Genomic DNA, 16631 nt, shown 5'->3' on the forward strand with positions numbered 1-16631 from the left:
TGACAGATGTCATCAACTGGCATACCATGATCTTGGACCATGTAGCCGCATGTTCTCTCAGCTTGTCAATCTGAGTTTATGTATAGCAATTAATTGACATGAACTTGTGGGTTAAATAAAGTCACCTTAATCGTTCACGTGTTAGGCGTAAATGATCACGTATGCTAGTAGGTCTTGAAAACTTGACTGAACAATCTTTCCCATTTTAGGATTCGGATTCTCCTTGCCGTGTGGCCTTGTAGGGGAAATGAGCTTTCTCATACCTGGTGCCAGATGAAACTGGTCTTGGTCTGGACTGAATGATCCAAATGAGTTGCATATTTGTGTTAGATGGTCAAGGTGTCCATGTTGAAAAAGGGATACGTGGAGAGGAGCCCCTATAGCCGAATAAGAGAAAACCCAAAAACCATAAAGAAAAAAAAAAACCCCCAAATAGTAAGAAATATAATCAAAATGGTAAAAATGATTTGCGACTGTAGTTGGTGATTATCCTCATCCATATTGGAAATGGAAAAACACAACAAAAGAGACAACTGAATAATCCTCTGCCGCGATTATTGCACTTATAGGCCCACGCAAGTAAACATGTTGCATTAATGGCTCGCAATAATCCAAGTTTAGCCCTGCATTATTGTACAGATCACCAACCAAACCATATCCGATGCTCGTGTCTATCCATACACCCTCCACCCAATCAAACTGTTGAATATGGGTCGGGTCATCATGATGAGCAAGCTAGACTCGAAATTGGATCCCAAGCCCAAAACCGGGTTACACCATTCTACTATGAAAGGGGATGGGACTGAGTAATCAATTTTATTTTCATTTATAATATTAATGTATTTGTATTATTTTTTTAAAATAAGATATTTATAAAAATCAAATTTTCTTTTATCGGGAATTTTAATTTACGATAATTTTTTATCACATTTTCAAATATCGAACATTAAAATAAAAATTAGAAATAAAAAATTTGTCCTGTTTGGTATTTACCATGCTTTAATATATATATATATATATATATATATATATATATATATATATATATATTTTTTTTTTTTGAATTTAATAATTTTAAAATAAAAAATAAATTAATTGCACACATAACGTGTTATTAATTTAAAATTTTATTTCATCACATAATCTTGGAAAACCCGAAAGCCTAAGGGCGGGTTGGAAGGACCAAAGATTCATGATCATGATGATTCACCCCTTTCAAAAAATAACGGTCGCCGCGATACGGCGTCGTTTACCCAACGTCACGGGGGCCAACCCCTTTCTTAACCTCCAATTTCTCGGTACTTCAGCAATTCAATTCATCACTCTCGTAATTCGGACACCAATTTTTCATTTTTCTGGTCGATCGAGATATGATCGCGGTCTTTGGCCGATCTCCGCTAGGGTTTTGGTCGCTGCGACTGGAGTCACCGCCGGTTTTGCCGAAGCTAGGGTTTTGGGATTCAGGGAGTGATAAAAGGACTGGTTTGAGCGTTGGTGTTGTAACTCCTGTGAGATCCAAGGGCTTCTGGTCTGTTGTGGCCATGGAGAGGTTGCAAATGGCGTGTGTGAATGAGAAGGTTTATAATGTTGGAGATTTAGGGAAGGATGGATCTGATTTGGTTGAGAAGTCCACCAATGGTCATGTCACAGTTTCAGGTATTTTCTTGTTTCTGGGGAAGTTTAGTTTTGTGATGATTTTTTTTTCTGATCTGTTTGGCCAGCAAGAAGCTGGAGGAAGGTGAAAGAGAAAGCGGAGAAGGAAAAAGAGAATTAAAGCCTATTATGTTATGTCGTTTGGGATTTTATCTATACATAATTGGGCGAGAGTCATGGGTTGACTTTCGGTTTCTCCTGAGTCAATTGGTAGAAAATGTAAAATCTGCAATTTTTATTTATTTCTTTTATTACCTCCAGCCTTCTTAGCAACCAAATTTCACAGGTTTAATGGACTTTAATTTTTTTTTTTTTTTTGTGATGGAGAATATTTTTCCTTTTTATTGCTCGTCTGTTGAAGGATAGGACCATTAGGCCTTGGACCAACCCTGCTATTTTAGATATTTATTTTGATAATAGTTTTGATGTACTCGTACATATTTTACTTTAAATTTTTATGTTTTTCTTGATAGAAATATCTTTAGCATACTTCGTTGCTATAGATGCAAAGTAGGCAGTAAATTACTAAACTTTTGGGAATGAAATTCTTGTTATGATACCAGTTTTGGCAGACTGAAGCTCTCTAGATTAGGCAATGCTAAGTGTATGTATTTTTTTGAGGTTAACAACTAAAAGTATTCCGCATGGATGCTGAAAACTTGCTTCATCAAAGAAAACATAGCTAATGTTGACCCCTCAATCCATGTATCTGTTAGAACCACTGCAGTGGGTTTTGAAAAGGGTTTAGAGCGAATTTAGATGGATCTAGGGTTACAGTAAAGAACTAGCATATGATTGATAAAGGGCTAATTGAGATTCTATTGTTAAATGTGAATGAATGGAATGGTCCAGCTAATTTTGACCCTTTTTGGTTTAGATTTATATGCCTGATGGATTAGGTGTGATTTTGTATGTGCTTCAGTTGTAACAAATTATTAACCATTGGTGGAAGTTTTGGCCTGTATCACAGAAGAGAGGAGCAAATTACTGTTGGATTAAATAGATATGTTTCTTGGATTTGGCATGCAAATTCCAAACAATTGGAATGTTGAATAACCCATCTGTAAAACAATTAGTAATGTAATTTGAAATTTGAGAAAAAAAAAGGGGTTATGCATGGAATTGGCAGCAAGGTTTTGATAAATTAGGATATTCCAAGAGCCTTTCTCTCTCTCTCTCTCACACACACACATTATCTTCATGTTTCTATGTCCCTTGGATTCAGTAAGCCTACCTACCCCAAGATAAAAATCTATATATTCATATCCATGTTCATTAAATTAGATTTAATTTCTATGTGAGTAGTTGGATAACTCCAACATAGACCACGCAACTTAAGCAGAAAGGGCTGGCTGTGTACTCACAGGTAAAATGTCTAGTGTCAGTTCAGTTCTCAGGCAAGATAATTGGTTTGAGATTGCTAGTTTGGCATTCGGTTTAATTCTCTAGATCCTCAGTTGGGTCTGCTAAATCAACCTGAGCTGAGAACAGAGAATCACACCTCCTGATTTATGTTCATTTGAATGATGTAGCCTTAAAAATGCCCACTTGGGTTGTCCAATTATTGAAATTGATTCTCCTGAGAGTTTTCATGTTTTTATTTTAGTATTTTTGATAAGGTAAATGAGAGATTAGATTAAAAGGCACACCTAACAAAGGGGCATAACCCATGTATAGGTGAGTTTACTAGAGCACCCGCACCCAACAAATGAAAATAAAAAAGCGAGGATGGGACTTCATCAAATAACTTCTCAGTTCATATTCCTTTCCCTTTTGAGTTTGAGCTTTAGATCAGACCCAATCATTACTTGAATTATTAGCCATCATTTAAGGTAGGTTCTGCGTATTCATATGATCCCTGCCCCCCAAAAGAAGAAGGGTAGAGAGAGAGAGAGAGAGAGAGAGCAATTAATTGCAATGAGTAGAGTGACAAACTTTGAGAGCTTGAGAATTGCAGACATCCTTTCAATGGAAAAGAGTTTTCCAGTGGCAGAAATTAGAGTCAGGCAAAAATGTGAATCCAACCTAAATAAATGATGATATTTGCATTTCTCTCTTGGTGCAGAAAATTCTGAAATAGAAGAGAAATGAAAATGTCATCATTTATGAAAACTTGTGCATAAATTTAATATTTGAATTGGGAGCTTTTTCTAAAACAATTGTGAAGGAAAGGAATGTGAGGTTGTTTCCAGGCTAGGACATTTTATTCTTTTGCTAAATTAAACTATAACTTATAAACTCACTTTTATTTATTAATTCTTTTTTTCTGGGGGGCCCACTGAATTCAAAGAAGCTATAAATTGAATAAAAATTACCATTTTTCCATCATCATTAGGACACCTGAAATTGATGCAGCTGATCATCAGAACTGATAATGACAACTGGTCAGCATAAAAGGAAACAGTGGTTTAAGCATGGCATTGGGCTTATCAATATTTTTATTAATTCTATTCTTATAAATTTATAATTGATTTATTTTAATAAATTTATATATTAGTAGTTTCCAGTTGTTAATTCATAGTTTATTTTTTTGATCCATCTAAACATTTCAGTTGGCTAGGCAAACTGATATCATTTCTCATTCCCATCCAACCTGAACCACCTTCTCAGGATTTATAGAAATGAAACTCTTGATATATGAATTTTTCAGGGTCAATGAAACTATAAATGCCCGTATATCTAGCTTGCTGGGTCAATAAAGCTGTAAATGCCCATATGTCTAGCTTGTAGTTTTTTGTTACTTGGATTCTCCAGCTTTCTAATATGGTTTGTTATTTAGGGAGGACTGTCAGCCAATTGGCTACCATTGGAAATTCAACAAACATTATGTGGCATGGATGTCCAGTAGATAAGGTTGAAAGACAGAAGTTACTTAAACAGAAAGGATGTGTCATATGGATCACAGGTCTCAGTGGTTCAGGTTTGTCATTGTCAATTCCGATGCATTCTCTCCTTGGATTGACAATTAACTTTGAGGCTTAGCTTGTGTATCTCAAATCAGTTGTGCTTTATTTCCCATAGTTGTTAACTCAGAAATTTCATCTTTTATAATTTTTTTTAAAATTTTTTTCCATATTATTTATCGTAAGTATTTTTATATAATGAAAAATAAATAGAAAAATATGCATGCATATAAATTAGAAGCATGAAGTAGAGAAATATGTTACCAATTTTATTGAAGGTAGTTGGATTTAAAGAGTTAAACTTTGTCATACCATATGAAAGCATTGAACACTAAAGTTTTGAAAGTTCAATTTGACAAAATATGAGCTTAATGCATAGGTTCATCACAAAATAAAAAATAAATAAAATTTTTTCTGAATTTTAGATATGATTTTTAGTTTCAAATTCTAATCAGGCATATATATACTTGTATATGTTGTTCATATGTATGTCGTTATGTGTCATTTCTAAAGTTCCAACATGGAAATGTTTGTCATCATTCCCTCCCCCACTGAACACAAAAGGAAAAAAAAAAAATCCTTATATATTAAGTAAAAGTTTAAATTCACAAATCACTATTACTTTCAATGTCAACCTTCAAATTATTTAAGAAACAATTCCCTCTATTCATTGCAAAAATATATTTATTTAACTTTGAAATTTCATTTCTGCCTTTGACAACAAGATCGTAGCTTTTTCATGTAGCATTATTTACTCTCTCTCTCTTTCTTTTATGATCAATTTCTAACCTTAAAATACATGATAAGCAATTAACACAAAAAATTAAAAGAATTGTTTTTCTCGGATTTGATTTCTCTTGGAAACTATGAACAATAGTTTTGTATACTTTTTAGCACTTGCTACTACTTATTTACATACTGTTTTCCTTCTATCTTTTTATGTGCTGACAGCTAGTAGCTTGTTTAGGTACTTGCCATATGGACACTGATGTACTTGGGAGAAACTTATGCTTCTTGGCATTGGTGAATGCTACCATTTAAAAGTTTAAAAGGCCAAGGTTGTCAAGAAAAGAATTGGAAAGCTTTTATAGGAAATTCTGCCAATTACCGTTTCAATGAGATATATGGAATATCCATTTTAATGAAAATGCTGTGTTTCTGATAAAAGAAAAAGAGATATATGGGATAAACTTTTATACTAGTCATAGCTTATTGCTCAAATCCTGCCGAATATGGCCATAGAAAGTTGCTAATCTATTTTTAAAGGAATTTATACTGTGTCATGTAGTTAAGACATGGTATGGAATTCACGCCAATGTGATGATTATATTTTGCTGATCCCAACTTCTATGCTCTAAGATTAAAGTTTGTGTGAACTGGGCTTTCTGTAGGTTGGGGAGAATCAATGTGCTGGCCTTAGTGTGGATTATTTCTTTTTGAATTCAAGTTGTTTGAGGAGACTGTTTAACTTCTCAAAGATTGAGTTCAAATATTTAAGAGGAAGTTGTTTTTCTCAGTTGAGATCCAACTATAAGTTGTTTTAGAAAGTGCTGTTCTAATTTCAAAAGTTCTTAAAAAATTCAAAAGAAATTTTAAAAATTAGCAAAATTTTTTTATTAGAAAGTGTCTAAAATTGTTTTTAGTATTTTTTTTTTTAATCCAAGAATCCTATGAATTTTTTTTCTATTATAAGCTCAGAATATTATCTTGAAATATGAGGGATATTAACAATTCTATTTTTTTTTTTTTTTTTTGATATGCAGCTTCCAATTGGAAGTGAAACATAGAACCTGAAAAGATAGATGATTATCGGTTTGGATAGGTGGTCTAATGTACCAGTGCAGAATGGGAGAGGATTTCATTTCAGGGCCTAAGGAGCCTGTCCTCCCTACCTGCAATTTGTGCATGTACACAACTTGTGATCATTTTGGTGGTGGTTTTTTTTTTTTTTAATTTTTTTTATTTATTTATAGACAATATTAACAATTTGAATAAAGGGGAGTCGATTAAATCTTTCTTATGGAGGCACAAGCTAATGTGATTTGTCTTAAGTAGTTGTGAATTATTTTTTTCGGATATTTGTCCTTGATACCAGGGGTGTGACATTTGGGATGATGTTTTTATGGGAGATGAGAGTTGTGTCTCTTTAATGGTAGGGACATTTTTGGTTTCCTATTCTAGAATAAGGATGACTATGGTCCATGTTTTCTGAGGAGACTTAATGGTTCGGAGATGGAGTCGATGGGTGGTGTTCCTGTGCATATTCAATCAGTGACATGGAAGAAAGATTAGCATGGAGAGGTGCAAAGACTGATTTTTTGGATAGCTAAAATTTATTTTTTGGAGTACTGTTGGAACTAGAACCTGGAACCTCTCACATCCCCATCCCATCCCCTTGCTACTCTTCCTTAGCTTCCTAGAGCTCAGTCCCAAAAGAGAAGGTATAGGACTATGGGCATGCATTTTTGCTTGGGAAAAAATAGAATTATGGTGATCAGCGCATGAGGCAGGGTAGCCATTTGGTAAATAGGTGCTGCTTGTGCAAGGATAGTGAAAAGTCAATGAGTCACATCCTAATCCATTTTTAAAGGCTGAAATTCTTTGGAGCCTCCTTTCATTGTTTGAGTTGTAGTGGGCGTTCCCTAGAATTGTTAGAAAATTACTTTTAGGTTGGCACCATAGAGGTGTGGGAAAGTGGTGCAGAAGGGCGTGGAGATTGGCCCCTACATTTCCATTTTGGTGCATTTGTACTGATTTTTTTTTTATTTTTTATTTTTATAAGCACATTTGTACTGAACATGATGACAGAATCTTTGGATAGGAAGCGATTCTCACCAGACGATGGAAAAGTTATTCCTAAAAGCCCTTTTTGATTGGTCTATGATTCATTGGGGGCTTGACATGATTAGATCAGGACTAGGTTGGGAAACCCTTTAGCTTCTGTACACCCTTTTTTTCTTTCCTTTTTACCCATTGGCACTCCTTATATGCTTCCTTGTGCTAGGGCGCACTCCTTTTTTAATCTAACTCCATATCATTTGCATATCAAAGAAGAAAATTGAGGATGTCTTTGTTTAAATGACTTTGTATGGGCTGATGAGATGATTTGAGAGGAGGGATTTTTGGGAAGCATTAGGAGCTGTTTAAGTTTTTATCAAATGATTTATGGTGCATTGAAGGAGTTAAATGTGGTGAGATTTCCACATGAGAGGTGAAACTTTTCAAGGAATTCTTTGGTTATGAGAAGGTTTCCTAGTTCATTAATAAATTTCAGTTGCCAAGTATTCCTATTGGAATGGGGAGGTACACTTGGCTTGATGGGTTAAAGGTCCAATCATTATTTGGCATTGATCATTTTATTTTTTCTGCTGTGCAGGAGGAATATTTCTTGAAATATGCTCACTTTTTTGTTATCTAGATCTCTTTCCAAACACAAGTTGGATGCTTGTTGTTATGAGGTAGGCAGGCCTTGGGTTATGGATGCCTGAGTTTTATCTGGAGATTCCATGATTGGGAATTGGATAGGGAGTTTTCTGGATTTAATTTACTTCAGCATGTAAATGTGGAGAGTGATTCACCTGTTTGAAATCTAAAGGTTTTCCAGTTTCTAGGTCTTTATGACACTCTTGCCTTTGCTCCTATCATGGTTTCCCATGTCTACTATATGAGTTCTTGTGCATTGCCAAAGTTGGTGGTGGTTCTTTTTTTTTTTCCCCTAAATTTTTTATTTATGTGGAAAAAAGTTTGGGAAAGAATAATTACATTAGACTAATTGAGGCATAGAGGCAGCATGTGGTTCTCAGTTGCGGCTTAAACATACTACTTGATTGATCATAAAAAGACTAACAAGAAGATGAGAACATGTGGTAAAAAAATCATCATTTCAATAGCAAATTAGTATGATGAATCCATGATGTCTTTTGGACCTTGTGAGAGGTGGTGCAAACTTTGCTCATCTGCAGTTGATTGCACTTGTAATTATGGAAAGCCAACTCCAATCTTGTGTTATGAGAGAAGAATAAGGACAATTAGATGACATAGATGCATCTGGAGTCATAGATAAAGCTAAAGAACATTTTTTAACCTGAGTTGGATGCTTGTGTCATGACTAACACACTCAATACTGCCTCATCCACTCCATAACAAGAAGAAAATTTATAGACAATTGAAAATTATGCCCTTCCATATTTCAGCCTGGAAATTTTAAGAAATTGTGGTATGGAAGATTATGTGCCTTATGCACCTGATGCACCTTTTTTATCAGACACACATGACACACATGACTAACACGCTCAATGCTACCTCATGCACTCCATAACAAGAAGAAAATTCGTAGAAAATGAAAAACTATGCCCTTCCATATTACAGCCTTGAAATTTTAAGAAATTGAAATACAGAAGATTATGTGCCGTATTCACCTGATGCACACCTTTTTTTATCAGACGCACCTGACAGTCTTTCTTTCTTTCACTGCCATCATATGTAGATAGAATGGAAAATCACCCTTTTAAATATGTCGACACTATAAATATAGTTATTTTCGAAGTTGATGTCTCAATATAGTATTTCAAATTGATGCTTTTATTCATCTTATTCACAATTAACCTCAAGCTAGGTAGGACTATTAATCGAATAAGACATATTTCACCAAATCAGCAGCACTCTCAAATGATGGAGTATATTTTTTAATATTTTCAGGAACTACAGTAGCCTGTTAGTTAAATTGTACCTTGGGACCTTACTTGGAACTTCTTTTAATGTTTTTAGGTTGATCATTTAGTAGCATTTTTTGGTTATTTTTCTCTCTTCTCATTTATTTTTTCTTGCTTGAAGTGTTTCTTAGCCATACCACTTTCCATATTTGTTAAATTAGTCTTTTGCTTGTCATATTTCTTTTGTTGTTTGACAATAATTCTTTCCATGATTTATATGAATAGAAAATGGAGACATTTATTGGGTTTTGAACTCTAGTTAGAATTAAGACATAGCCTATCCTAGAAATCAGTAACAGTGGGAATACACTCTCTTAGGTCCAGGAAGAATGTGCCACTTGATTAGTGCCTTTTTTATGGGTCATTTGTGTTGTGGGTAAAGAAAAAAAAATCCAAGCTAAGATTCTTTTTCTTACAAAGAAATAGTGTTCTTTGGTTGAATTTACTATTTCTTTTTGTTGTTTTCATACTTTCTGAAATCCAATTTTAGGGAAGAGCTCTGTGGCATGTGCTTTGAGTCAAAGCTTATACAGCAGAGGAAAGTTGTCTTACATTCTTGATGGGGACAATGTCAGGCATGGCCTAAACCGTGACCTTAGTTTTAAAGCAGAGGATCGTGCTGAAAATATACGAAGGGTTGGTAAGTTTTGTTCTACTGGCTATGCCAATGGATTTATCTCTTAAAAGAATTTGTTGCTATACCATTTTATTTGTTAATTGGGACATTGACTCTGGTTTTATTTGAAGCTTAACTTTCAGGAAAACATTTTTTTAGATTATGGTGGTCTGAATTTTTTTAATAGCATCTATATATATATATTAAAATATTCAGTTTCCTATTTATTTCAGGAGAGGTAGCCAAGCTGTTTGCAGATGCTGGACTTATTTGCATTGCCAGCCTGATTTCTCCCTACAGAAGGGATAGGGATGCCTGTCGTGCACTTGTACCGGAAGGAAGTTTTATCGAGGTTGAGGCTCCTCCCTTGAATGAAATATTTATGCAGTGAGCCATAGGTTCTATTCCAGTTGTTTACCAAAGTAAAAAAAATAGAAAAAGAAAGAAAGAGATAGATGGATGGATAGATAGATAGAGGGAGGGAGGGAGGGAGAGAGAGAGAGAGAGAACTATGAGCCCAATAATGCTTTAATGTGACAGGTGTTCATGGTGTGCCACTCCAAGTCTGTGAAGCAAGGGACCCAAAGAGTCTGTATAAGCTTGTATGTGCAGGAAAACCTAGATAGATAGATAGATAGATAGATAGAGAGAGAGAGAGAGAGAACTATGAACCCAACATAAGAGTAAAGTCACTTATTACACCTAATAATGCTTTAATGTGACAGGTGTTCATGGATGTGCCACTCCAAGTCTGTGAAGCGAGGGACCCAAAGGGTCTGTATAAGCTTGCACGTGCAGGGAAAATTCAAGGTATTTCGTAGAAACCTTCACACTGCCATTTTGAATCTTGTTTATTCAACAGTTATCTTGTGAAGTTACCCAGCTGATTATATCCTAAATTGTTAATACGCATTGTTGCCTGCACAAACTTTTGATTTAAGATTTTCCAATTTTGTTGCTTGTATCATGAATTACTTGTGGACAATATGACATTTTATAATCCAAAAATTATCCCCTCCTCAATAGTTGTAAAAGGGTTCATCATTATCCTCATCTTCTCCTTGGCCCACTCTTCTTCATCCTCCTCTAAATGCTTTTCTGTTGCCCTAGTCTTCCTCATTTTCCTCGAAAATGCTCTTGAACCTGGAACCTCTCCCACAAACCCACCCCAACCCTTTACCACTTGAGCCAGGCCTCAAAGGCTCTGTCTTTTAATGTTGTGAAGAAACTGAGTTCTTGTGTAATTCTTGAATTCTGAAATCAAACTTGGAGCCACCTATCTCATCTCCATCTCAATGCATTGTCACATATGAGCCAGATCTTGAGGTATGTATTTGTTTTACCTATTCCAAATATGTCCTTTAATAGTGTAAGGAAGTTGGGTTCTCAACCAATTCTTGAATTCTGGAATATTATGTTCTAAGAAGATTCAGAACCCTGTAATTGTTGCCAGGCTCCATCTTCCTAGTGTCCTTAGCTTCTCTTAGCGAATGGGGAGACTGCTACTTGTGATTGAGAAAATAAGAAGGCTCTTGATGTGGGTAATGGAAAAATGGTTGCTCCTATGCACCTAAATACATCTTAAGCATGAAAAATCATTACTTGTTGTAATTTTCTCAGGGATCTTGATTAAAGTTTTGGAGGTGGTGCATGTTAAAGTGCATTGCATGCATTTCCAATGGCTTGAAAGTTGGGGTTAGCGGGAGAGTGGATATATAGGTTTCTCATCTCTTTGTGGATGACACTCTCATCTTTGTGAAGTGAGTGCTGATCAGCTTGTGCATTTAAGGTGGGTGCTTCTTTGCTTTGAAATGATCTCTAGCTTGAAAGTTAATTTTGCAGAAGAGTGAGCTCATTCTAATAGGGGAGATAGCCAATGTTGAGAGGTAGGCTGCTGTTTTGGGTTGTAAGGTGGGGTGCCTGCCCTAGGGAGCCCCCTTCAAATCTCGGGCTACTTGGAATCTGGTGAATGAGGGCTTTAATAGAGATTGGTGGAATTGGCCTCTTGGAAGAAGCAGATTCTATCTATTTTAGCCATTGAAAAATTGGTTGACAAAATTCAAAGAAACTTCATGGGGCGATAAGCTTTCAGGAAAAAAGATGCATAATGTGAAGTGAGACACTCTTTGTAAGGAAAAGAACTTGGGGAGGCTTGGTTTAAGAAGGATTGCAATTGTTGTCAAGTTTGGCAAGATAATGATTGATAGAGCTCCAAAGAGGTAGGAGAACCTTTTGGCATGGGGCTTTAGACGGATTTTACAAGTGGGTGGAGTGAGTTCTGGCACAGAATGGCATCTTTGTTGGAAATGGGATTAAAACCAAGTTCTCTTTAGATAGGTGGAGTGGTGAGTCCTTGTATAGGGGAGGATGGGTGTGATTTTTGGAACTCTTGCTTTCATAGGTGCTTTCATGATTGGGAGTTGGAGGAATTAAACAATTTTTTTAAGCTTATTCACTCGGTGACTGTCCAAGGTTCACATGAAAGAAAGATTGGTGTGGAGGGAGGGGAGTGAAGAATGGGAGCTTCTCTGTCAAGTCTTACTATTCTTCCCTTGTGCTGAAATCTCCAAGAAGTTTCCAGGTAAAGAGATATGGAATTCTGGACCCCTGCTAAGGGTGTATATTTTATTTTGGGAAGTTGTTTGGGAGAGGATTTTAATGGTTGATCTGCTTATGAAGAGGGGATGGCAGTTGGCTAATAGATGCTGTCTGTGTAGGTGCAGGGAGGAATCAACTTGTCACATTCTGATCAATGTTTTAGAAGGTTAAAAGGTGGTCTTGATAGGGTGCGAGGGGTGCTCTTGAGTTGGGGTGGCTCCTTCATTGGAAAAAAAAAAAAAAGGCTTGGAAAGTTGCTCCTTTATGCCTTTTTTGGTCTGTTTGGAGGGAGAGAAATAGGAGAATCTTTGAAAGTTGTGAAAGTTTGGACCAAACAATTCAAAGTTCCTTTTTGCATATTTTTTGGGATTGGATTAGATTGTACATGGGGAGGTTCTATATCACTGTTAGATTTTGTGAATTGGCTAAACCCTTTATAGGGTGCAGTTGCTTGTTTTTGTGTATTCACATGTTTTGGTTTTTGGTTGCTTTGTATACATCATGTATACTTTTTAAAACTAATACAATCTCCTTTTACCTATCGAAAAAAAGGTTAAAGGCGGCCTTGAGGCGTTTTGCCTAAATAAGGTGAGGCGTAGGCCTCAACTTAAACAAATAAACAATAGAAAATTATTTAAAAAAAAAAATCATAAAGTCACAATAAAATCAAATAATAAAAAAGACACAAACTTCATAATAATAAAATTAATTATTTTTCATTGTTAATAGTTCTAATTTAGTTTATTTTTTGGACATAAAATTTAACTCTCTCTCATGGTTTTACCAAATAATTTTCAACATTATTATTACTATTACTAGGATCCTTCAAAGAATATAATCACATCCAATTGCTTTATTTCCCTCTCCTTTGGTTTTAATATCCGCCCTTCCTTCTATGTCCACCAATTGTAGTGATATCTTTTTTTCTTTTTCCTTTTTTATATCAAGAATTAGATTCTATATGAGATCAACCACTAGGACAATCGACAATTCCGTTATGTTTAAACAGTTAATTGAAAGTCAAGTAAGCCCTTATTTTGTAAAAGGTTTAACCAAGTAGGGACCCAATAGAAAATTCATAAAATCTATATTAGAAGTCCACAAAAGCACTAGATGAAAGAACCCATTAAAACTCATTGAATATTTTAGGCTTGAACCTTTTATAAAATATATTCCAAAAGCCCATAAAGGTTGAAAACCCTTTAGATATTTGAGGCTTAGGCCTCAACAACCTTGAGGCTATAGCCTCAAAGCTATAAGCCTTGATAGGGTGAGGCTTAAGCCTCAATTACTCTAACTGAGGCTATAGCTTCAAGGCTAATTTGTAGAGCCTCACCTTGGGACAAGCCTCAAGGCATAAGCCTCAATAGCCTTTTAAAACATGGATTCTGATTTATGGTGCCAAAGTCTGTATGCTTTGGGACCAAGCTTGCTTTGTTTGGTTATCAGTAGGTATTCCCAAAGACCATCAGAGAGATTCTTTTAGCAGGGTAGGGTAGAAGAATGCAAAAAAGGCAAAGAAAAAGATGGAACATGCTCCCCTTTGTTTATTTTGGTGTATATGGAAAGAATGCAACAGCAGAATTTTCAGCGTAGTGTAGCACTCAGATCAGATGCTGAAGGACTTATTCCTGGAATCATTTTTTGGTTGGGCTAGGGGGTCCCCTGGGGGTTTGATCTCTCCTTGATAGATTTCATTGAGGGCTTGTCTAATAGATAGGAAGTAATGGTGTTGTTTCTCAGTGCTGGCTTTTATGTTGTTCTGTGTGTGTGTTTTTCCTTTTTCTCTTTCCTTTTCTTTTTGTGCTCTATATAAACTCCCATTGTACTAGGGTTGCACCCCCTGTTTTTCCTGGTGCTCTTTATCTTTGCTTCCATTTGCCTATAGAAAAAAGGAAAAGAATAAAAAAATAAAAAAATAAAAACAAAGAAGGGCATGCATTTTAAAACTATGTCAAGACAAGATTCTAATATCAGCTTTCTGTATTCTTGGTATGTAATGAGTGCCTTTTTTACTTGTGTAAATGTATCTTACTACAGTTTTGTGGTGCTTTGGTGCACAACATGCACCAATAAGACCATAGTATTAGAACCCTTTCCATATGTTTTTCTAGTAGGATTTGTTTAGCAAACTTGTTCAGATCTAAGTTTAGTGTTTCTTTGCAGGTTTTACAGGGATTCATGATCCATATGAGCCACCATTAAATTGTGAGGTATGAATATGTTTACTTGTGAAGAAGTGAATCCCTTTGATATGCATGAAAATTCTTTTGCACTTGCATAAAATTCATATACACTTGCATCTTACATGAGGACAGTGCACATCATGATTTCTGGATGTCTTTTGAAGCCACTTAAGGCAGGGTGATTTCTAATTTCCAGAAGGGGTCATATAAAGTTATTAAATGTGCTTTTTTTGTCAGGAAAAAGGCGCTAAACATTATAGCTGAATGTAACCTCAACATGGTACTCTTTCTGAAACAAAGGTTGTACTAGACTCTCGTAGGAAACACTCCAACACTAAAGGTTGGACATTTTCAAAAGTTTATGGCCAAGAAAAACCGAGTTACAAATCCCTTAATGACAACCAATACTACACTCCCACTAAGGCTCCACTCCCTGCTAACTCCAATTCTCTGAAAAGAGGGCAAACTTCATTACATGGAAGCTCAACCTAGCACCCTTGCCAATGGACAAGACTCTTCCCTGCCTTCTTGATGACATCCCCAAGATTTTTTGAGATTGAACCCTCACATTCATTTAACTGCCTTTCCAACACCAAGTTCAGACTGTCACTCTAAGCTTAAGGGGCAAAATAGAATTAAGGGCTTTGACAGAATCAAAGTAAAAGGAAGAGTCCGCCAAGTAATCTCATATCTATGCCTTCTGACCTTAATTATCACTTCAAGGATCCTTTTCCATCTATCAACTACATGCCCTCACTAGGCAGGATTCATCTTCAGGCTACTAACCACCCCTCTGCATGGAACAAGTTTACATTAATGCATCATTTGCTTCATAGCTTTTATTTTTATGGCTTTCCTTCATCTTTTCTAGGAAAAATCTGACCATAGACTTCATTCAATAGACATAATACTAACAGAAAAAAGTATTACTTACAGTAAATAGCAAGTATTGTCACTACTACTGGTTTTCTCCATCGTGTTTTGAATTCCCATTTTTGTTTTTTGATTTTTTATTTATAAACTCCAATTTTAAAATGTGAACTAAGTGAATTTTTTTCTCTCCTCAGATAGTACTAAAACATAGTGAAGAGGTCTGTACCTCCCCTAGAGACATGGCTGAGAAAGTGATACATTACTTGGAGGAGAATGGGTACCTTCAGGCATAGACCATCTTCCTGGCTTATCAAGCTGTTTGATCAGACAATAGTGCTGGCAAGAAGAAGGCACATAACAACTGCAATAAAGAGAAGAGTGCTGGCTTCCTGAGACCGTGCTTTAATCCTTGCATTAGTTAATTGATCAATTAATTAATGCATCCTCACTCTTCTATTCCCCTTTGTAAGTAATGTGTGTATGATGTTCTTTCCTTCTTTTGCTTTTAGGTTTTTTTTTTTGGGTTTGTTTCAGAATTGCTGAAAATATTTGTATTATTATTATTGAGGGAATAAAGCTTTCCATTTGTGCTTTTTCTTGTGTAGCACTTGTAAAGGAAAAATACTTTTCTTATGGTCATCACCATCTTCATCCTCATCTGCATCATCATCATTGAAGGTAATTAATTAATCCAACTGGGCTTGGATGTTTATGACATAAAATATCATATCCATGTAAGGGAATATAAAAAAATGGATAAGACAAATATATCTCGTTACTTATCCCATATTTAATTGAATATAAGATATGATAAATGATGAAAATGACTAATATCATTTCATCACCGATTAAACATGAGATAAAATATATTATCTCATTTATTATGCTATATTTTATATTATATTTATTTAATCAACTTACTTTTATTTTCTTCATATGACATGGGGTTGTCCATTTGGAATTATACATGTATATTTTAATATTAATTTTAGACCGATATGTTACATGTAGGCATAAAATGTATGGAGTAAGGAGGAACAATGTGTTTCCATAGACAATAAAATCTCGATAAATGAATGTTTGATAAATT

General features: G+C 35.4%; 1 protein-coding gene across 2 annotated transcripts; it reads left to right on the top strand.

Annotated features, from left to right (window-relative positions):
• Nucleotides 1-1121: 1121 nt before the first annotated feature.
• Nucleotides 1122-16134, top strand: LOC100249733 (adenylyl-sulfate kinase 3). 2 transcript variants are annotated; one of them, XM_002265482.4, is made up of 7 exons: nt 1122-1656; nt 4433-4573; nt 9759-9908; nt 10118-10236; nt 10610-10694; nt 14649-14695; nt 15736-16134. In XM_002265482.4, the coding sequence occupies exons 1-7, from the start codon at nt 1371-1373 to the stop codon at nt 15832-15834; spliced, it is 927 nt and encodes a 308-aa protein (XP_002265518.1). In that variant the 5' UTR covers nt 1122-1370; the 3' UTR covers nt 15835-16134. The 2 variants fall into 2 exon arrangements, with proteins under 2 accessions (XP_002265518.1, XP_010647917.1); XM_010649615.3 differs by lacking the exon at nt 4433-4573 and having other exon boundaries at nt 1138-1656.
• The last annotated feature ends 497 nt before the right edge of the window (nt 16135-16631 follow it).

The sequence above is a fragment of the Vitis vinifera genome, chromosome 3 (genome assembly GCF_030704535.1).
Source record: "Vitis vinifera cultivar Pinot Noir 40024 chromosome 3, ASM3070453v1".
Taxonomy (NCBI): Eukaryota; Viridiplantae; Streptophyta; class Magnoliopsida; order Vitales; family Vitaceae; genus Vitis; species Vitis vinifera.

What these genes read in the sequence shown, in the direction of transcription:
- LOC100249733 (XM_002265482.4), top strand. Translation starts at nt 1,371, where the DNA reads ATGATCGCGGTCTTTGGCCGATCTCCGCTAGGGTTTTGGTCGCTGCGA. An exon ending in TGGTCATGTCACAGTTTCAG is followed by an intron (nt 1,657 to 4,432) that starts GTATTTTCTTGT and finishes TTTGTTATTTAG; the next exon opens with GGAGGACTGTCAGCCAATTG. An exon ending in TGAAAATATACGAAGGGTTG is followed by an intron (nt 9,909 to 10,117) that starts GTAAGTTTTGTT and finishes TATTTATTTCAG; the next exon opens with GAGAGGTAGCCAAGCTGTTT.